General features: G+C 46.4%; 1 protein-coding gene across 1 annotated transcript in view; it reads left to right on the forward strand.

The window, feature by feature from the left end:
- Positions 1-22,157, forward strand: part of TEP1 (telomerase associated protein 1) — a 197,400-nt gene that overhangs the window by 172,635 nt on the left and 2,608 nt on the right. The window contains exons 48-57 of the mRNA XM_087714127.1: positions 2,968-3,094; positions 4,276-4,343; positions 5,070-5,196; positions 7,957-8,096; positions 8,862-8,980; positions 12,189-12,338; positions 13,318-13,438; positions 16,332-16,428; positions 17,523-17,773; positions 20,741-20,845. Of these exons, the coding sequence (XP_087570253.1) occupies positions 2,968-3,094; positions 4,276-4,343; positions 5,070-5,196; positions 7,957-8,096; positions 8,862-8,980; positions 12,189-12,338; positions 13,318-13,438; positions 16,332-16,428; positions 17,523-17,773; positions 20,741-20,845 (1,305 nt within the window). The remainder of the gene's footprint in view (positions 1-2,967; positions 3,095-4,275; positions 4,344-5,069; positions 5,197-7,956; positions 8,097-8,861; positions 8,981-12,188; positions 12,339-13,317; positions 13,439-16,331; positions 16,429-17,522; positions 17,774-20,740; positions 20,846-22,157) is intronic.

Here is a 22,157-nt window from a genome sequence, read left to right on the forward strand (position 1 = left end):
GTAGAATCTTTCAATGTGATAGAAGTTACAGGCAGAACACAAGCAGGAGAGAACATTTTCATCTCAGAGTTCAGAATGTTTCAGTTTTTATTCTCAGTACAGACTCAGATTTGTTTAAGCTCCCATTGGCTGACTTAGTTGCTATGCCTATTCATTGGCTGGCCTTGTTACCATGTCTTTCCCAGTCATGAATATTCCAACAGATTCTTTCCTAAATATGTCTTTGCCTCTCCTCCACATTTCAGTGATTCTATAAAACAAAACGACAGAATTTGAACCCAGAAGGGAACCCATTGAAAACTCTGTAAAGAAGCGCAAAGAGTTTAGAATTGAAAATCACTTTTGGGGGGATTTGAAAGAGGCGATTTTGATCTCTCCAGAATTGATCCAAAATTCTTCTGAGCTCAGAGAAGTTGTCCTGAGCTTGATGTGATCCCTTTGGGAGCAGCATCGGAACACTTTCTGTAAAGTCTTCCGACGGCCTCTTTCAAATTCAGAACGAGCCATTTTGAGGTTCAAAACATTGTGGGCGCTTCTAGAATGCTGTCTCTGTGGATGAGGGTGGAAGAGAAAACAGCTTTGCATTCAAGGTCATGTTTAGGGGGAAAAATAAATAGTGCCTTGGAGAAAACCTGAAAGAAACAGAGATAGGGATAAAAACATTTTAACGATGCTTAACCTTTAAGGACTGAAATTGGCCTGAAATCGTTATTTGCAATTAGATTTGCTATTTTGTATAATCTTCACAGTTCCAGGTGTAAAAGTGAGCTTGTATGGTGAGATGGGCGGCAACAAATTGAAGGGAGGGAGGGAGGGAGGTATGGGATGTAGGATGGGTTCTGGCTATCACTACTACTGGTTCGTTCAGGGACGCAATGCGCACTCACATGCACAGTGCAATAAAAATTGCTCTGCGCATGCCCTGAAGGCAAAAACAAGATGGCGCCGCCTACGGTGCCACCAAGGGAACCGGTTCAATGGTGTGGCAGGCCTGGGTTGCTGCCAGTTCCAATGACTCAGGCCGGCAAGATACTACCGGTTCAGCCGAACCAGGCCGAACCAACAGGAACCCACCTCTGATGGGATGGGATGTGTTGAATGAATGAATGAGTATTATATTGTATCTAGCTCAACCAGAAGCATCTTCCCAAGAGTATAAGAAAACTAACATCATCTTTGAATGTTCAGAAAGTAATATTGTTATTGCTGATAACTAATATACAGGTAGTCCTCGACTTACAAAAATTTGTTTAGTGACCGTTTGAATTTAACAACGGCACTGAAAAAAGTGACTTATGACTATTTTTCACAGTTATGTCCATTGCAGCATTTCCATGATCACGTGATCAAAATTCAGATGTTTGACAACTGACTCATATTTATGACGGTTGCAGTGTCTCTGGATCACGTGATCCCCTTTTCCGACCTACTGACAAGCAAAGTCAATGGGGAAGCCAGATCCATTTAACAACCGTGTTACTAGCCTTAACAACTGCAGCCTTAACAACGGTGGCAAGAACGGTCATAAAATGGGTCAAATCTCAACAACTTAGCCTCACTTAGCAACATAAATTTTGAGTTCAGTTGTGATCGTAGGTCGAGGGCTACCTGTTCTTGTACTTTTGGGAGGACGCTGTTATCATTTCCAGCATTTAGTGTAGAATTGGCATAGTAATTATTTCTGTTGACTGTGGCTCATTCATAGCAGATTCTTGTTAGTGTCAGCCTCTCCTTGACTTGCTTACTATCGGCTGCCATAGAAACAGGGAGGGTGGGGGCACGGTATTTGGGAAGGGAATTATATGGTACTGGAGGAATAGGTAGAAGAGAGTTTTGTTCTCACCATCTTCTGTGTATGCTGATGTTTGGTCAAGGCCAACCGTCTCGCATACCAACCTAATGAGGCCTTTTGAAGATGCACCCCACATGACACCTTAGGGAGTTGCAGATTGGACACTGGGCTGGGGTAATTGGAGGGAGGGGGCTGGGTAATCATTTGATATGTACTTGTTCGTGCCTTTTTGGCTTAGATTTTGCTTTCCTTTCGCTGTATTTGTATTTGTATTTGTATTTTATTATTTGTATGCCGCCCTTCTCCGGGAGGACTCAGGGCGGCGAACAATTCAAGGGGGAAAAAAGGGGGGGAACATAAAAGACAAAATACAAATAATAAAACTAGACAACAGTCGCACAACCATACATGTCGAGAGGGGAGGGAACTCATCACCCCCAGGCCTGCCGGCAAAGCCAGGTTTTGACGGCTTTTCGGAAGGCCTGGAGAGAGGTGAGGGTCCGAATCCCTGCGGGGAGTTCATTCCAGAGGGCCGGAGCTGCCACAGAGAAGGCCCTCCCCCGGGTAATAGCCAGGTGGCATTGGCTGGTAGATGGCACCCGGAGGAGGCCAACCCTGTGAGATCTAATGGGTCTGTGGGAGGTAATTGGCAGCAGGCGGTCTCTCAAGTACCCAGATCCAATACCATGAAGGGCTTTATAAGTTACGACTAGCACCTTGAAGCGTATCTGGAGACTGATCGGTAACCAGTGCAGCTGCTATCTTTTCATAACCAGTAAAAGTATCTTTAATTCCATGAACAATGGAGTTGGGAGTTTTCTTTCTTGGTTATTAATGGAGGCACACCTGACAGTCTATTGATCCTTTTGCCTCATTTTAGCTGTCTACTCCTAGCTTATTTAACTGGGTCATTACTTCCTAAATGAGTTCGGCTGTGGGACATTAGTTCTCAGCATATTCAACTAATATTCTGGTGGGGTCTTCTGAGAATTGTGTTTACCCACCGCTCTGAAGGATACTCCATTCTGTGTTGCAGCCAGCTGCAAAACCGTTTGCATGTTCCCAGCCAATCCCACAGAGCAGTTGCTACACATATATCATGACTGTAACTATGCCTGACCATGCTTCTTGTTTTATTTCCCTGAACTCTTCCCTTTCTGCATCCTTGCACACAGAAAGACCATGTCATCTCCATGGGCAGAGATGGGATGCTGATAACATGGAACCTCCAGGGAGTGGAAGAAACTCGCTTCTTGGCTCACCCGAGCCAGACCAATCACTGCACTGGCTTCAGGGATCCATGTAAGAGATTTCTTGGCACTGTTTTGCAAAAAACATGACTCTGTTTTGGAAGACAGGGACTGGGGAGGAGGTGAAAGTCCTGTCTGCATTGTTTACCCTGTAATGCAAATGAATCTTTGGTTGTGTATATTTTTATATCGGGGTTTAATTTTGATACAGATGATGCTTCCATTTGTGAAAATATACATTAAAACATGCTTAAATTTGATCAAGCCATCTTCCCTTAAGCCCAGAGACAGAGAGAGACAAAAACATTACATTCTGATCTAGTGGTTAGACCTCATGGTTAATGCACAGGGCTAAAAACAGGAGACTGTGAGTTCTACTCCCACCTTAGGTATGAAATGTGTCTCTCTCAGCCCATCTTACTGTTCTGGCCTAGGCTTCCCAAAAGCATGAAGCAAACCGCTGATTCTGACAAAAACCCCTTTTATTAATTGACTGTGAATTCTGCTCATTCACATCCAGCAAAGTCTTTCAAGGGAGGATTTACAGTCACAGACCTTATCTGGCTTGGAGAGCTGACAGGCTGATATCTGCAAAAGTTGTCAAGAAGTCTCTGAGAGTTATGAACCAATTAATCAAACTAATTGTCTCTTGTCTCCTGCAAACTCCACTCCCGTTTTGCTCCACTTTTATTTCCTCTGGGAGGGGCCATTCACCGTCCACCTGTGGCCTTGCTCCCAAGTTAGCCCCTGTTCCTTAGCTGTTCCCTTTGTCTGGCAACTCTGCACATGCGCACACTGGGAATAGGTTCCAGCTGTTCCTCTGCCTCACTGACGTCTGACTCTGAAGGCAGCTGTGGCCCCCTCTCTGCCCTCGACACAGAGCCCTCATCAGAGCCTTCCTCAGACTCCAGGATTGGCCCAGGTCCCTCCCCAACCTCCTCACTGTCCGAATCTGCTGCTAGTTCTGCTGGCCTCTGGCGGACCACAACCCTTATCTCACAGGGTTCTTGGTGTGGGGAAAATAGGAAGAGAAAAGTGTGTTGGATACATTCGCCGCCTTGAGTTATTTATAAAAATTATAAAGGCAGGATAGAAATAAATAATCTTGCAATGAAGTTGAAGAATTAAAGGAATTAAACAGGAGACATTGTCGTAGAGTATTTGGATGTACCCTTCCCATTGGTTACTCGCTGTGGAGTTGGTATGAAAGACTTCTGTTTTTATCCTCCGCAGGGCAGAAAGACTTTATGTTGGCTGCAGCTGGTGCTGATGGCACCGTGAAAATTTGGAGACCCTTAACAGTAAGAAAGGAGGGGAAATCTTTTATCTTTTTTCTTTTAAAGACCTGTGGCTGTTGCACAGTACAAATAATAGGGATCAGTTCTTCCAGGAACACTCTCTCTATAAAAATGTGTGTGTGTGTGCGTGTTTGTGTTTGTGTGTTCAAGCATAACACTGGAACATCTCGAACAATTTCAACCAAACTGGTATACAGATGACTTACTTTCTGGATAAAAATACTGGGCAAGAAAAACACTCTTAATACCCTTTCGGAGGGGAGGTGTTCTGTTAAGATACAGCCTTTGTGCCTTAATGGCTTCTACTGTACAGTGCAGTGAAGTTGCTATGGTAACGGCTTCAAAGTACACCACAAGGGGGAAAATCCAACATTAGAAATTACATTTGGTCCGGATATTTCCCCCCTGTGAATAAATACCCAGGCAACGCCAAGTTATCGACTAATTTGAAATAAAATTAGGTTACAACTTGAAAGTTGTACTGTTGATGCATTAGAAATTATTGGCCGAAATGCCAGAATTTAATTTTACTGGTTAGAGTTAGGGTTAAGGTTTTTATTTTTCTTGTCAACCCCCCAAAATTAAATTACTTAAGGTGAATGACCATATAAATCTTTTAAATACAATGCAGATGTAAACATTTATTTTTCTCCAGTTTTTTTACTCGCATAAGAGTAATATTGCCTTTTATCGCATGCCTTTTATTAATTCCTTTCTGGTTATTTGCAGATTGAACAACCTCAAGTCCTTGTCGGACACTCTGCTTCTGTCTGTGCGGCTGCTGCTACCTCATCATCATTCCTGACCATCTCCAAAGACAAGTCAGTCCGCATATGGGCCGTCCCTAAAAATGATGGTAAGTAGATGGGTGTCATGAATCCGACTAATGAACCCAAGCAAATCAGAACTCTGAGGCTAAGGCCTCCCTCTAAGAATGCCTTTATTGGGTACATCATATCAGCATGATCAAATGGAAAATCAACTCCAAATGTTTCCCGCGGTTTCAGAATAATTAAAATGGGAAATAACTCCCTCCCCAAAAGTCACAAGTCATGTCAGCCAACTCCTCCACGTCTCTATTCACCATCTGTAAAGATGACCTTGGTTGCCATGAGAAAGTTCTGTGTTTTGTCTAGCAACACATTTCTTCCTCCCTCCTCCCCTCCCCACTCTGTATGGCAACTGAGGAATAGAGAATTGGTTTCTGCCAGGTACGATTAGAAGTTGACAGAGGGATCTCCCCTATTGACTGAGGAATACCTGGAAAATATCAAATATAGATAGGTTAATTTCCTATTACCCCCACCCCTCCAATCCAGGGGTGGTATTCACTTACCTTCCCTACTGGTTCGCAAATGTGAGTGCACACTCAGCTGTCCATGCATGCACTTTAGTTGAAAAAAGGGCCTAAATGGGATGCCATAGAGCTGGGGCAGTTGGGAGGGGCCACTCGTGATTTCTGCTACCGGTTCAAGTGAAGCGGTCTTAACAGGTAGAATACCACCTCTGCCCCAATTACCAGGTGGTTCCTTTGGCTTCTGGGGATAATTTTCATGGAATTTCCTGACTAACTTCTCTGCTCTAACATTCCTTCACTTTACCCAAGTGGCTTCTGACGGGGTAATCTTTCCGCTGCACGAAGTATTGCAGTTTTCCCTTATAAATGAAGAGGGTAATCCTTCTACATGATCATGGTGATATGATGTAAGAATAAAGAGGGAAACCTTAGCCTCAGAGTTCTGATTTGCTTGGGTTCATTAGTCAGAATCATGACAATGGATCTCCTAAAACTGGGGTCTACAACCTTGGCAACTTTAAGACTTGTGGACTTCAACTCCCAGGATTCCTCACCCAGCAAGCTGAGGGTCGAGCAAGCATCAAGCGGGCAGGCGGGATGAGCAAGCATCGAGTGGGCAGGCAGGGGCGGGGCCAGCCAGATGTCGCTACCGGTTTGGCGAATCAAGTCAAATTTCCCCTACCAGTTCGCCCGAACCAGTGCGAACCGGCTGAATACCAGCTCTGTTGGTGATTCCTGCCCTAAAAGACCCGGAACATTTCGAAATTTGTGGATTGAAGCAGAACAAGAAATAGAGGCAGAGAGAGAGATACGAGGGGGGTGGCTATCACTTATTCTTAACAATCACAATTGAATCCAAAATTTCTGCTACTAAGCAAAACAGTTATTAAGTGAAGTTTGCCCCATTTAACGACCTTCCTTGCCACCATCGTTAAGTGAATCACTGCTGAAAACTACAGTTTTTCAGCGAATCTGGCTTTTTCATTGACTTGTTGAAATGTTGCAAAAGGCAATCACATGACTCCTGGACACTGCAACTGTCATAAATATGAGCCAGTTGCCAAGGGTCTGAATTTTGATCACATGGCCGTGGGGATTCTGCAACTGTTGTTAAGTGTGAAAAGTTGTCATAAGTAATTTTTTTCTGTGCCGTTATAACTTTGAATAGTCACTAAAAGAATGGTTGTAAGTCAAGGACTACATGTACAAGTGGAGTTTCCCAACCTTGGCAATTTTGTGTGGACTTCAATTCCCAGCATTCATTTTTCCATAAAGAATCATGGAAAACAGGCAGGCTAGCAGTAATATCTACTCCCCACTCCAACAATGCATCCCAAAGAAATGTGAAAGAAATCCTCCAGCAATCTGAAAATAAGGATAAAAAAAGAGCACACTGTAGTGATTCACTTAACAACTGTGATGATCCCCTTAGCAACAGTGGCAAAAAAAAGGTTGCAAAATAAGGCAAACCTCACTTCACAGCTGTTCTGCTTAGCAACATGAATTTTAGACTCAATTGTGGTCATAGGTTGAGATCACAGGTAGTCCTCGGCTTACAACAGTTCATTTAGTGACCGTTCAAAGTCACAATGGCAAAAGTGACTTATGACCGTTTTTCACAGTTCCCCATGATCACGTGATCAAAATTCAGATGCTTGGCAATTGGTTCACACTTATGACTGTTGCTGCGTCCCGAGGTCGTGCTATATCCCCTTTTGTGACCTTCTGCCAAGCAAAAGTCAATGGGGAAGCCATATTCCCTTAACAACCAGGTGACTAACTTATCAACTGCAGTGATTCACTTAACAACAGCTTGTGTCAAGAAACGCCGTATAATGGAGCCAAACTCACTTAGCAAGTTCTCACTTAACAACGTAAATTTTGGGCTTAATTTTGATGGTAAGTCAAGGACTACCTGTATCTCACCAGGCTCAAGGTTGACTCATCCTTCCATCTTCCCGAGGTGGGTAAAATGTTGGGGGCAAGAGGCTGACTCTGTAAACCCCTTAGGGAGGGCTGCAAAAGTGGTATATAAATCCAAGTGCTATTGCTATGAGCCTCGGTGGTGCAGTGGTTAGAGTGCAGTACTGCAGGGTACTTCTGCTGACTGCCGGCTGCCTTCAAATTTGCAGTTCGAATCTCACCAGGCTGAAGGTTGACTCAGCCTTCCATCCTTCTGAGGTGGGTAAAATGAGGACCCCTATTGTTGGGGGGCAAGAGGCTGTAAAATCGCTTAGAGAGGGCTGTAAAGCACCGTGAAGAGGTATGTAAGTCTAACTGCTTTGCTATCTGTATGTTTCTTTCCCTTCTCCACCACAGCTGACCCGGAATGCCTGCCTCCTCACCAGGGTGCTGTCACAGCTGTGGCTTGGTCTCCTGATGGGAAGTTGGCTGCTTCCGGTGGGGAACACGGTGACCTGATTGTCTGGCAAGGAGGAGAGATTTTGGGGATGGCAAAGGTAGGGCAGGTGTTCTGCACCTGTGTGCTCAAGTATATTTGGACCTTGGGAATAGCGCCTTTGGAGAACCTGGGGAAAGGAAGTTGTTCTGACCTAGGCTTCCGCAAAAAGCACGAAGCAGATCCCTGGTCCCGAGAAAAGCCCTTTTATTAAACGAATGTGAATTCCTCTCATTCACATTCAGCAAACTGTCTTTCAAAGGTGAATTTATGACCACTGACCTTATCTAGCTTGGGAAGCTGCCATGTAAATATTTTCCAAATGCAGTGATGTGCAAGGAAAGACTTGGCACAGAGTCTCTGGGATTCACGGACAGATCTGCACACTCCTGAAATGAATGAACTAGTTGTTTCCTGCTAAAGCCCACTCCCCTTTAACTCCTCTTTTATTCCCTATGGGAAGAGCTATTCACCATCCACCTGTGGCTTTACTCCCAAGTCGACCCTGATTTTTTAGCGGATCTTTTCTGACAGCTCTGTGCATGTGCACACTGGGAACAGGCTTCAGCTGTTCCTCTGTCTCACTGCTGTCTAGTTCCGAAGGCAGCTGGTAACTGTCGGATGGCCTTGGCCCGTCTCTGCCTCTGACGCAGAGCTCGTCCAAGCCTTCCCCAGACTCCAGGACTGGCCCGTGTTCCTCCCCAAACTCCTCATTGTCCGACTCTGCTTCCAGCTCTGCTGGCTGCTGGTAGGCCACAACAGAAGTGCCAACAGATTGAGTGCCTGCTTTCAATTGGTGTCTATTTTTTTTTAAATCTTCTTCCAGGTTGGCCCCTGGTGTATCAGTGCTCTTACTTTCCATTCTTCTCATACAATCCTTGTGGCTTGTGGTGGGATCAGCCTTTGGGATATAAGTGACAGCACGCAGAACGTCAAGGCAGTTAGGTAAGATGGAGCAAAACACTGTGGGGGGGGGCTGACTGTCAATCCCTTTCCCTCCTGGATTTATACGTGGGTCGCTCCTTGGAATCTGTTCAACCCCAACAGCAGCTGCTGTAAGAAGCAGAAAGGTCCGCCATAATCTTTGTACTCAATACAGGCAGTCCTCGACTTACAATCGTTCACTTAGTGACCATTCGAAGCTACAGCGGCACTGAAAAAAGTTATTTGCGGGTGTTTTTCACAATCGTTATAGCACCCCCCCCCCCACAAAGTCCATGGAATCAAAATTCAGACGCTTGGCAACTGACTCATAGTTATGATGGTCACAATGTCCTGGAGTCTTGTGACCCCCTTTTGTGACCTTACGACAAGCAAAGTCGATGGGGAAGCCAGATTCACTTAACAACCGTGTCACTAATTTAACAATTGGAGTGATTCATTTAACAAGTGGGGCAAGAAAGTTAGTTAAATGGGGCAAAATTCACTTAAACGTCTCAGCAGCAGAAATTTTCGGCTCAATTGTGGTTGTAAGTCTACGTCCAGTAGTAAGATGCCGAGACCCAGAAAGAGTGCAGAGAAGAGCGATAAAGATTTATTACGGGGCTGGACTGTATAATGAATGATTGAAGGAACCAGTCGTGTCTAGTCTAACCAAGACCAGGGCTAAGAGTGATGTGATAGCAATATTCCAGTACTTGAGGGGCTATCACAGAGAAGAGGGGGTCAACCAGTGGTGGGTTCCGGATCCCATTGCAACCAGTATGGTGCAACGGGGCCCAGTGTCCACCACATGAATGCACGCAGCATGTGCATGCGTCCTTACCTCTGCGATACTCCGCGACAGCTCTGTGATGCTCCAGCTGCTCGGCAGAGTGTCGGGCAGGCACCGTACACTCTATGCACAAGCGCGGAAGCACCAAAGAGCTCGAATACAGGTAAGGATGGCGGGCGGGTGGGTGGGCCCTCTGGAGCACCGTACCGGAACAATACCCGGTGCTCCCGGCAGGCACTGGTACATGTACCACCTGCAACTCACCACTGGGGTCAACTTATTTTTCAGAGAATTTGAGGGCAGGGCAAGAAGTAGTGAACAGAAGCTCATTTAAGAGAGATTCAGTCTACACTGTTTTCCCCCAAAATAAGACCTCTCCAGATAATAAGCCCAATCGGGCTTTTGAGCGCATGCGCTAATATAAGCCCTCCCCACAAAATATTTAGACGCTTGAACAGCCGGCCCCTGCCATTTCCTCTGGTTGCTTGCCACGGAAACCACACATGGTGAGGAGGCGAGGCCAAAGGGAGGGGAAACGGAGGGGAAAACATGCCCCACACACCCTTACCTAACGGCCGCTCCCGCAACCCTAGCCACCACGCTCCTTCTGTCATGCTAACGGCCGCTGCAAAAAGAGCGGCAGGTCCAGGAATGTGACTCGCTGCTGCAGCAGCACCACACTGCAGCAGCCATGAGGTGACCACGCCCGCCGCCTCCTGCCCCTCAAAAATAATAAGACCTCCCCTGAAATAAGGCCAAGTGCTTATTTCAGGGGTCAGAAGAAAAGCAAACTCCGCCTTATTTTCAGAGAAACACGGTAGAACCAAGGAGAAATTTCCTGACAATGAGAACAATTAATCAGTGGAAAGGTTTATCTCTAGAAGTTGTGGGTGTTCCCTCAATAGAGGTTTTCAAAAGAGACTGGACAGCCATTTGTCCAGAATGGTAGAGGAGCAGGCTGGACTAGAAGACCTCCAAGGTCTCTTCCGACTGTATTATCCCATGGTCTTATATCTTCCAAAAGACTCCCTTGGACACGAAGCGAGTCGGTTCCAAGCACAAGAAGAAGAAAAGGTCTTGTATGAGGTCTTGTGGAATTCACAGACACAACATCTTAATGCCAGGGGAGCAGTAGAACTATCTGGTAGATCAGTGATGGCCATAGAGCCGAGGTGGCGCAGTGGTTAGGGTACAGTACTGCAGGCCACTTCAGCTGACTGTTATCTGCAGTTCAGCAGTTCTAATCTCACCGGCTCAAGGTTGACTCAGCCTTCCATCCTTCCGAGGTGGGTGAAATGAGGACCCAGACTGTGGGGGCAATATGCTGACTCTGTAAACTGCTTAGAGAGGGCTGAAAGCCCTATGAAGCGGTATATAAGTCTAACTGCTATTGCTATTGCTATGAACCTTTTCGGCACCAAGTGCCCAAACCAGAACGCGCCTGTATGCGTGTACATGTGTGCACACCAGAGCACCAGAGACTGAAGATCAGCTGGCAGCTGATCTTCGGGTTTCTAGCATGCACATTTGTGCCTGCGAGCTGGTCTTCCGGAGCACCGGAAACCCGGAGACCAGTTGGCTGGAGCATGAATTGTTTTGGCTGTTTGGGAAGCTATTTTAGGGCTGTTTATGGCCCAAATGTGGCTGGAAAACAGCCTGGAAAACAGCCAGATTTTGGGTCATATTCCTGTTTGTTTTCTGAACCATTTTCAGCCCAAGAAATGGTCCAAAGATGCCCAAAAAGCAGCCCCCAAAATGGCCTGTTTTGGGGCCGTTTTTCAGGTTGTTTTCAGGCCATTTTTCAGGCCATTTACTGGCACCCATGAAGACCAGCAAGCACACCAAAAAAGCAGCTGGCGACAGGGCGCATGCCCACAGAGAGATCTTTGCGTGCCACTTCTGGCACATGTTCCATAGGTTCGCCTTCATGGATGTAGATGGTTAGGAGTTAGAAACACTCGGCTGCAGATACAAATGATCAAGAAAGAGTGAACAGTTTTAATGCCACCCATTCCTTCTTTCCATTAAACTAGGCATATCCGATTCCTGCAACCGTTCTTCATATCTTCTAGCCTCCCGTCCCCTAATCATCTTTGTTGCTTTTCTCTGCACTCTTTCTGGAATCTCAACACCTTTTTTTATATTGTGGTGACCAAAAGTGGATGCAATATTCCATATGTTGTCTTACTAAAGCATTCTACATTGGTACTAACACTTCACATAATTTTGATTCTATCCCTCTTAATGTTACATTAAGAAACGGCAAATTGGATAGATCCTTGGTTTGATCTTGCTGGATATTCCTGCCCAGCTGATTCAAGAGGCTGCCTATAGTGGATGGTTCTTGTCATTTGTTGAGTCTTATTGAGCCTGTTCTTCACCCATCAGTTGCCTTTCCACAACTCTCCTTATCTAGCTGTTTTTTTCCCTCTTGCTTAGCTTGATGCGTAGGAGAACCTTGTGGCAAACCAAAGGAGTTTCTGTCCTGTGCATGGGGATGCTCCCCACTCTGGGTGCTTCGGTTTGTGGGCTAAGTGATAGAGAATTGTTGCTTCTTCTACCTGGAGATGACAATTTCGAGACATTCACGTAAGAGATCTGTGGATCAGTGGTGGGACTCATTTTTTTTTTACTACCGGTTGTTTGGGCGTGTCTGAGTGGGTGTGGGTGTAGCTTGGTGGGTGTGGCACGGGAAGGATACTGCAAAATTCCCATTCCCACCACACTCCAGAGGAAAGATACTGTAAAATCTCCATTCTCTCCCCACTCCTGGGGGAAGGATACTGCAAAATCTCCATTCCCTCCCCACTCCTGGTGGAAGGATACTGCAAAATCTCCATTCCTTCCCCACTCCAGGGGAAGGATAGTGCAAAATCTCCATTCCTTCTGCACGGTTCACCGACAAAAGGGCGACCGACAAAAGCGTGCCCGACTAAACCGCAGTGACAAAACCGCGAGTTCTAAACCACACCGACGAATGAGCGCTGAAGCGCGCCGACAACAGTGCGCCGATAGAAGCGCGCTGTAAACCTAACCCTAACCCTAGCCATACACCTAACCCTAAACCTAACCCTTGCCTTAACTTAAATCGCGCTTCTGTCGGCGAGCTGTTGTCGGCACGTTGATGACATCATGTTGATGACATCGCGGTTTTAGCACCACGGTTTTGTCAACGTGCTTTTGTCGTGAGCGCATTTGTTGGGTCACACTTCTGCATTTCAGAGGAAGGATACTGCAAAATCTCCATTCTCTCCCCACTCCTGGGAGGATACTGCAAAATTCCCATTCCCTCCGCACCACACTGAACCTGCTTTCCAACTCTGTTCTCCTATGAAGAGTAACAAAAGAAGACAAAGTTGATCAGCTGGGACTTGGGAGGCAGATAATAGATGGGGGTGGGGCCAGCCAGAGGTGGTATTTGCAGGTTCTATGAACTACTCAAAATTTCCGCTACTGGTTTGCTAGAACTGGTCGGAACCGGCTGAATATCACCTCTGCTGTGGATGGTGACAAGATGGAAGAAAGATTTCTTTCCTGGCTCTATCTAATTGTGACTTTCTCACTGCAGAAATATGTTCCCACACTGTTACACTGATTCTAATCCCTTCAATATATCCCCATCTGATGAAGAGCAAGAGGAGGTCTTACATATGTGGCACACCATGGAGAAACCAGGCTTGATAAAGTTGGTGAGCAAGAGTGACGTGTCAAAATGAAAATCCTTCCAAAGACCGAACCCTCAAATTATTCTCACTGTCAGGCCTGGAAGCCATCTTTTGTGTTGGGCCTTCAGGCCTGCCACATTTATTGCTGTGGGAAAATGGGAGGGGGATTATATGGAGTCTGGGAGATATATAGTCAAAATGACATTCCTGTCTCAGAGAGTCAAGGAGATCTTGCCCTCCATCTGGAGGAGCCTGACTAGGAGGCATCTCCAGTTGGGACGGTGCCTGATTGGGCCATGTGATGGACATGTGGATGCTGGGCAGGGACTTGGACTTTTGTATGGGTGGGGAAAACCTGGAAGCTTTCAGATTTGGGTCTTCCCAGATGTGCCAATATGACATCTCTAATAAAATGGAACTTTGAGGAACCTCAAGCCTCGGAGTCTTCTTTCATTGGGGGTGTTGCTTGGGACCATGACATTAACCCCGAATTGGAAAGCTTCCAAGTTTTCCCCACCCAAAGGAAAGTCCCAAGTCCATGCCCAGCACCCACATGTCCATCACATGGTCCAATCAAGCACTGTCCCAACTGGAGATGCCTCTTAGTTGCACCACTCCAGGTGCAAGCATCATGCTAACCCATCATTTTGATTTGTTTGGATTTGGCTCAAAATGTTGTAGAAACCCAGTGGTTGTCTTTTGTGAGTCCGCCCAGTTGTGGTTGCTTTAACAAAGAATGGCTTAGCCCAGTGGTCGGCAAACCATGGTTCGTGAGTCACTCTTTGGCCCCTTGAGTGGGACTCTTCCGCCACCACTGTGCCATCTCACATTCCTTGTCTTCTGGCTGCGGCCCCACTCCGTGGAAAACATAGGCGCGTGCACACCCCGTGCAATTACAGCCTGGAGCAGGACCAAAGCCCCTCTCCCATCTGGCCCTTCCTCCCCTGGAGGGCTTCGGAGGGAAGCTTCTAACTTGAGTGAGAACAAGTTCCTGCCGTTACGAAGTCACCGAGAGTGTAATTGTACGGGCTGTGCATGCGCGCCTATGTTTCCCATGGCGTGGAGCAGCAGTGAGGCTCTGTGCGGCCAGTGATGACTCCAAAAGCAATCCAGGAAGACGAGGAACATGAGGGGGACCCCACCCCTTGTGGATGGCCTCTAGAGTCATTGCCGGCTGTGCAGAGCCTCACCGCTGCTCCACGCCATGGAAAACATAGGTGCATGCACACAGCTTCTTCTCACTCGTCTGGACTTCTGCAGAAGCTCCCCTCCGAAGCCCTCCGAGGGAGGAAGGGCCAGTTGGGAGAGGGGCTTTCGTCCTGTTTCGGGCTATAATTGCGTGGGGCGTGCGCGCGCCTATGTTTTCCACGGCGTGGAGCAGCGCCGAGGCTCTGTGTAGCTGGTGATGACTCCGGAGGCCGTCTGGGAAGACGAGGAACGCAAGGGGGACCCCGCCTCCCGCAGGTGGCCTCCGGAGTCATCGCTGGCCGCGCAGAGCCTTGCCGCTGCTCCATATAGTATTTTGTGGACAGAAACAGACACAGAGGCAGAGAGAGAAGGAGGGAGGGAGGGAATCAGAGACTGACAGACACACAGACAAGAGAGAAAGACAGAGAGGGGGAGGGAGAGACAGACAGTGACACACAAAGAGAGAGACACACAGAATGAGTGATTAAGTGAGTGAGTGAGAGACAGACAGACACATACACACAGAGTGATAGAGAGAAAGGAAGGGAGGGGAGAGAGATAGAGACAGACAGAAAGATAGAGAGACACACAGAGAGAGTGAGTGAGAGACAGACAGACAGACACACACACACACACACACAGAGTGACTGAGATGGGAGGAGTGAGGAGAGAGAGAGACAGAGATACAGAGAGAGAAACAGACAGACAGACAGACATAGAGAGAGACAAAGAAAAAGAGAAAAGAAGGAAAGAAAGAAAGAAAGAAACAGTGGGAGAGAGAGAAGAAAGGAAGGAAGAAAGGAAGGAGGGAAGGAAGGAAGGAAGAAAATAAAGAGAACTTATGACTACAATTGAGCCAAAAAAAATTGGTTGCTAAGCAAGAGCGTTGTTAAGTGAGTTTCACTACATTTTCCAAGTTGGCCATGCCCAACCAGTCACATGACTGCTGAGCCACTCCCACAAAACAGGCCACACCGTCTTTTGGCTCTCAAAAGAAATTTCAGTCATTGTAGTGTTGATGTTTGGCTCTGTTGACTAATGAGTTTGCCGACCACTGGCTTAGCATATTGTGTGAATTGATTAGAGGATGGGAGGTGCTCCAAGCCCACAGACTTGGGAAATAAGATATATCCTTTTATTTCTCAAATCAGCAAGCTGTCTCTCTCTTACTCTCCCTCCCTCCCTCCCCCTCCCTCTCTCTCTCAGAAAGTACAGCTAGTCCTTGACTTACAGTTCATTTAGTGACTGTCAAAGTTACAACAGCACTGAAAAAGGGGACTTAATGACTGTTTTTCACAGTTACGACCTTTGTAGCATCCCCATGATCATGTTATCAAGATTCGGACCCTTGGCAACTGGTTCACGGGATCCCCTTTTTGCAACCTTCCGGCAACCAAAGTCAGTGGGGAAGCCAGATTCACTTAACAAGCAAGTTAACTAACTTATCAACTGCAGTGATTCACTTAACAACTGAGGCAAGAAAGGTTGTAAAAAAAAGGGGGGACAAAACTCACTTTAAAAATGTCTCACGTAACAATCTAAATTTTGGGCTCAACGGTGGTTGACTTATGACTCGGGTGGTCGTAAGTCGAGTACTACCTGTAGTTCTTTGCAGAGTTTATTAATAGGGAATTTCATTCACTACTACCTGAGTGGATTTTCCGTGATCTGAGTTGATCTCTCTCACCTTTGTTTTCGTTTTGTGCTGCTTTCCCCCACCGCACTCTAGAATTTGGGCAAGAATAAAAAGGCCACAATCATTAAGGACATCAAGTGGACACCGAACAAGCCTTCTAGCTTCGTCACGGTTGCCAGGCTCATCAAAGGTGAGGCTGGGCTGGTTTCTTTTTCTGTTCAAGATTCTTTGAAAGAAAATCCATGCTCAATTTCCTTGCTTATGATAGAAATTTCTAGCCTCCATTGCAGAGAGCTTGGAGCAGGGGTGAAATCCAGCAGGTTCTGACTGGTTCTGGAGAACTGGTAGCGGAAATTTTGAGTAGTTGGGAGAACTGGTAGCGGAAATTTTGAGTAGTTGGGAGAACTGGTAGCGGAAACTTTGAGTAGTTGGGAGAATTGGTAGTGGAAACTTTGAGTAGTTGGGAGAACTGGTAGCGGAAATTTTGAGTAGTTGGGAGAATTGGTAGTGGAAACTTTGAGTAGTTGGGAGAACTGGTAGCGGAAATTTTGAGTAGTTGGGAGAACTGGTAGCGGAAATTTTGAGTAGTTGGGAGAACTGGTAGCAGAAATTTTGAGTAGTTGGGAGAACTGGTAGCAGAAATTTTGAGTAGTTGGGAGAACTGGTAGCGGAAATTTTGAGTAGTTGGGAGAACTGGTAGTGGAAACTTTGAGTAGTTGGGAGAACTGGTAGCGGAAACTTTGAGTAGTTGGGAGAACTGGTAGCGGAAATTTTGAGTAGTTGGGAGAACTGGTAGTGGAAACTTTGAGTAGTTGGGAGAACTGGTAGCGGAAACTTTGAGTAATTCGGAGAACTGGCAAATGCCACCTCTGGCTGACCCCAGAGTGGGGAGGGAATGGGGATTTTGCAGTTTCCTTTCCCTGCCAAGCCCACCAAGCCACGCCCACAGAACCATTAGTAAAAAAAATTGAATTTCACCACTGTCTTGGAGCTATGTATTTGTTGTTTATTTAAGAAAAACTCAAAGACATCCGAGTTGAATTGAACAGTTACAAATGTACAGTAAAACCTCTGGGTTTTCCTTGGATTTAATAATGGGTTGGTTAATTTCATAGGATTCAATAGTAGGATTGGCAAAGGGAATCTGGCATGGACCTCATAGAAAAGGGTCACTAATTGGTAAAGGGAGAAGAGACAAACTAGGTACACAAAGGGATGATAGATAATTAAATAGAAGGACATTTTAATTCCTGCTTTCTCCCCCCCCCCCTTTTTTTTTGGAAGACAACTTACTATTATATGGGGACACAGAGGGATTTCTCTGGAGTCAGAATGCGCAAATAGAGGAGGAAAGGGAGATAGAGGAACAGGAGACAGACGATGAAGATGAGGATGAAGAAGACGAAGAAGGAGAAGAAGAGGAAGAAAAAGAAGACGAAGAGAAGGAGGAGGCGGAGAAGGAAGAGGAAGCGGAGGAGGAAGTGGAGAAAGAAGAGGAAGAGGAAGACGCATCTAAGGACTGGCAAAAGAGGAAGGTGAGACAGAGTCAGAAAAATGGCTGCCCATCTCTCCTTGGTTACACTTTGTGAGCAATAATTATGTCGGTTCAGTCCTCTGATTGGCAAAACTACTGTTCCCATTTACTGAGTCCCCTTTCATGTTACTGGAGAGAATGACCCACTTCCAGGCCTTATTCAAAGTCCATTCTCCATCACATATCAATCCCTGAGGACGTGGACAAGGCCATGGGAGCTGTAAGTGCCTCCACATGTGTACTGGACCCGTGCCCCTCCTGGCTGGTCGCTAACAGCAGGGAGGTGACACGGGGCTGGATCCAGGCAGTTGTTACCGCCTCCCTTCGGGAGGGGTTCTTTCCCCCCGCTCTAAAGACGGCGGTGGTGAGACCCCTTCTGAAGAAGCCATCTTTGGATCCAGCCATCTTAAACAACTATCGTCCAGTCTCCAACCTCCCCTTTGTGGGGAAGGTTGTTGAGAAAGTGGTAGCCTTTCAGCTCCGGCGGTCCTTGGAGGAAACCGATTATCTAGGTCCCTTCCAGTCGGGATTTAGGCCTGGCTACAGCACAGAAACCGCTTTGGTTGCATTGATCGATGATCTCTGGAGAGCCAGGGATGGAGGCTATGCCTCCATCCTAATGCTCCTTGACCTCTCAGCGGCCTTCAATACCATCGACCATGGTATCCTTCTGCGACGACTGCGGGAGGTGGGGGTGGGAGGCACTGTCCTACGGTGGTTCTCCTCTTACCTCTCGGACAGGTTGCAGTCGGTGTTGGTCGGAGGGCAGAGATCGACCCTTAGGCCCCTGAATTATGGGGTGCTGCAGGGTTCGGTCCTGTCCCCCCTCCTGTTTAATATCTACATGAAGCCGCTGGGTGATATCATTCGACGGCACGGGATAAAATACCATCAGTATGCAGACGATACGCAGCTGTATCTGTCCACCCCGTGCCAACTCAGTTAAGCGGTTGACGTGATGTGCCAGCGCCTTGAGGCTGTTAGGGACTGGATGGGGGTTAACAAGCTTGTACTCAATCCGGATAAGACCGAGTGGCTGGTGTGTTTCCCTCCTACTAATTGGCCAAGTGTTCCATCTCTCAGGCTGGGCGGTCAAACAGTACGCCCCTCAGACAGGGTTCGCAATTTGGGAGTCCTCCTGGACCCACAGCTGACTTTTGAACACCACTTGTCGGCTGTGACCAGGGGGGCATTTGCCCAGGTTCGCCTGGTGCACCAGTTGCGTCCCTACCTGAACCGAGAGGCCCTCACAACAGTCACTCGCGCCCTTGTGACCTCTACTGCAGACTGGACTACTGCAATGTGCTCTACATGGGGCAGCCCTTGAAGAGCATTCGGAGACTTCAGCTTGTCTAGAATGCAGCCGCGCGAGCGATCGTTTAGAGTTTAGAGTTTTAGAGTTTTATTGAACACTTATAGGCCGCCCTTTTCCCTGAGGGGACTCAGGGCGGCTTACAATAATGCGGGAGGGGAGTGCAAGACAAGACATAAAAGAAAATGTGAATAAAAAAATAATTAACCAATAAAAACACAACATTCACTCAGCATTCGGGCGGGGAGAGAGTAAAGTCCTATCCCCAGGCCTGACGGGATAGCCAGATCTTGAGGGCCGTGCGGAAGGCCTGGACAGTGGTGAGGGTGCGGATCTCCACGGGGAAATTGTTCCATAGCGTCGGAGCTGCAACTGAGAAGGCTCTCCTCCGCGTAGTCGCCAGTCGGCACTGACTGGCGGATGGAATTCGGAGGAGGCCTACCCTGTGCGATCTGATGGGACGCAGAGAGGTAATTGGCAGAAGGCGGTCTCTCAAATAGTCAGATCCACTACCATCGTGGGTGCACCTCGGTTCACCCACGTAACACCTATCCTCCACAAGCTGCACTGGCTGCCTATTGGTCTCCGGATACGCTTCAAGGCACTAGTCGTCACTTATAAAGCCCTTCATGGTATTGGACCTGGGTACTTGAGAGACTGCCTGCTGCCAATCACCTCCCTAAGACCGATTAGATCCCACAGATTAGGCCTCCTCCGAATTCCATCCGCTGGCCAGTGTCGACTGGCGACTAACCGGAGGAGAGCCTTCTCTGTGGCTCCTCCGACCCTCTGGAATGAACTCCCTGTGGAGATTCAAACCCTCACCACCCTCCAGGCCTTCCGCAAAGCCCTTAAAACCTGGCTGTTCCGACAGGCCTGGGGCTAAAGAGCTGTTGCCTCCGTCTCGAATGGTATGACTGTTGTGTGTTTTTAAATTATGCATTGTTATGTTTCGTTGTTTTTTTAAAATTTTTTGTCTGTACCCCCCTTCCCTGATTTGAATTGTGAGCCGCCCTGAGTCCCCTTCGGGGGAAAAGGGCAGCATATAAATATAATCAAATCAAATCAAATCAATCAAACCAGTTACTGGAGCCGATCTGGATTGGAGACCAGGACCAGAGATTTAGTCTTCTGAGCCCATCTTCAGTAACTTCTCTCTCACCATAATCTGTGTTTTGGGTTATTCTATGCGTAGTATTTATGTGGTGCCTAACTATGTATGACTTTTTAGTTGTTGATTGGGGTGTTGATGGCCAGTTATTAGGCCATTGGTTGTTGTTTCCTTGTGCTGCCAAGTTCTCGGCTCCCAAGGATCTTATGAAATCAGCTCTCCTGTTGACTGACAGGGGGCTCGTTTCCCAGGCTTAAATAATTTCCCTGGCTATTTTTGTACTGCTCAACCAACAATCTGAATAGCTGCCAAATTGTATATACAGTATGTCCTTGTTTATTGCAATGTGAAGCTATCAGTGAGTTCAGGTCTTCACATCTGACTGCTCACTTGGGTTCCTGCAATCTGGAGGTTAGCTTTCTCCCCATCTGTCCTATTTAGTCACAGGGGCAATCCCATGCAGGGGATCATACCACTTACTGTTGTTAAACTAGGCCTGATGCATCAGCTAAAATTTACTCTGCCTCCTCTTCTTTCTTCTTTAGATCCACTGCGACACAATTACAGCTTTGCATCTAGTGGGAGACAGGATTGTAACAGCATCCCGCGACCGGGATGTGAAGATTTGGGATGGCAGCACGATGAAGCTGGTGAGTGTCTCTGAACGATGCTGGGCTGAAGTTAGGCAGATGCTGTCACTGACCTCACCTTATTATCCCTCAGTGCAACTTTCATTTCCCTAATTGCCTTTTCTCAACACATGCCAAATGCATTTGAAATGCATTTGATGGCCATAATGCCTGGAGTTAAGCTAGAGATCCCTACTTCTTATGCAATTTGTTTATACAAAAAAACCTATCTACCGATAATAACTGGTTTTAGGACCAAGACTTGGATCAACCATTTACTGTATATATTTCTAGCTAGCTAATAACCCAGCATATCCTGGGTATTTATTTATCCCAAGCTGTTTGACGTCATGGTTCTTTCCTTGTATGTAATCTGCGTGAAGTACAAGAATAATCCTCAAGAATAATCAAAGCCTTGTTGAAAATGTCTGGAACAAACGAAATTTCTAATGTTGGATTTTCCCCCTTACCAGAGGGAGCTCCCTTGTGGAGTACTGTGAAACCATTACCATGGCAACTCCACTGTGCTGTACAGTAGAAGCCATTTTACAGCAGTATGGTAGAAGCCATTTTAAGGCACATCAGGCTGTATCTTAACAGAACACACACCCTGAAGGGTGTTAGGGGTGTCTTACGCCAACAGTATTTCTTTCCAGAGAGTAAGACATCTGTGTACCAAGTTTGGTTGAAATTACTCGAGGCATTCCAGAGTTATGCTGGAACATACACACAGACACACACACTAGATAGATAGATAGATAGATAGATAGATAGATAGATAGATAGATAGATAGATAGATAGATAGATAGATAGATAGATAGATAGATAGATAGATAGATAGATAGATAGATGATAGATAGAGAGATAGAGAGATAGAGAGATAGAGAGATAGAGATAGAGATAGAGATAGAGATAGAGATAGAGATATAGATAGATAGATAGATAGATAGATAGATAGATAGATAGATAGATAGATAGATAGATAGATAGATAGATGATAGATAGATAGGAAGAGGAGGAGGAGAGACAGAAACTTGAAAAGATTTTTAGGATTCTTATCCCATACTGTAATAAAGCAGCACTACTGATATCCCGTGACATCTCTCTCTTGAAGAATATGCGCGCACACACACACACACACACACACACACACTTTTATATACAGGTGAAACTCGAAAAATTAGACTATCGTGCAAAAGTTCATTTATTTCAGTAAAGCAACTTAAAAGGTGAAAGTAATATATGAGATAGACTCATTACATGCAAAGCAAGATAGTTCAAGCCGTGATTTGTCATAATTGTGATGATTATGGCTTACAGCTCATGAAAACC

The sequence above is a fragment of the Thamnophis sirtalis genome, unplaced genomic scaffold (genome assembly GCF_051295495.1).
Source record: "Thamnophis sirtalis isolate CommonGarterSnake01/CBP01778 unplaced genomic scaffold, rThaSir2_p1.2 scaffold_4, whole genome shotgun sequence".
NCBI classification, from domain to species: Eukaryota; Metazoa; Chordata; class Lepidosauria; order Squamata; family Natricidae; genus Thamnophis; species Thamnophis sirtalis.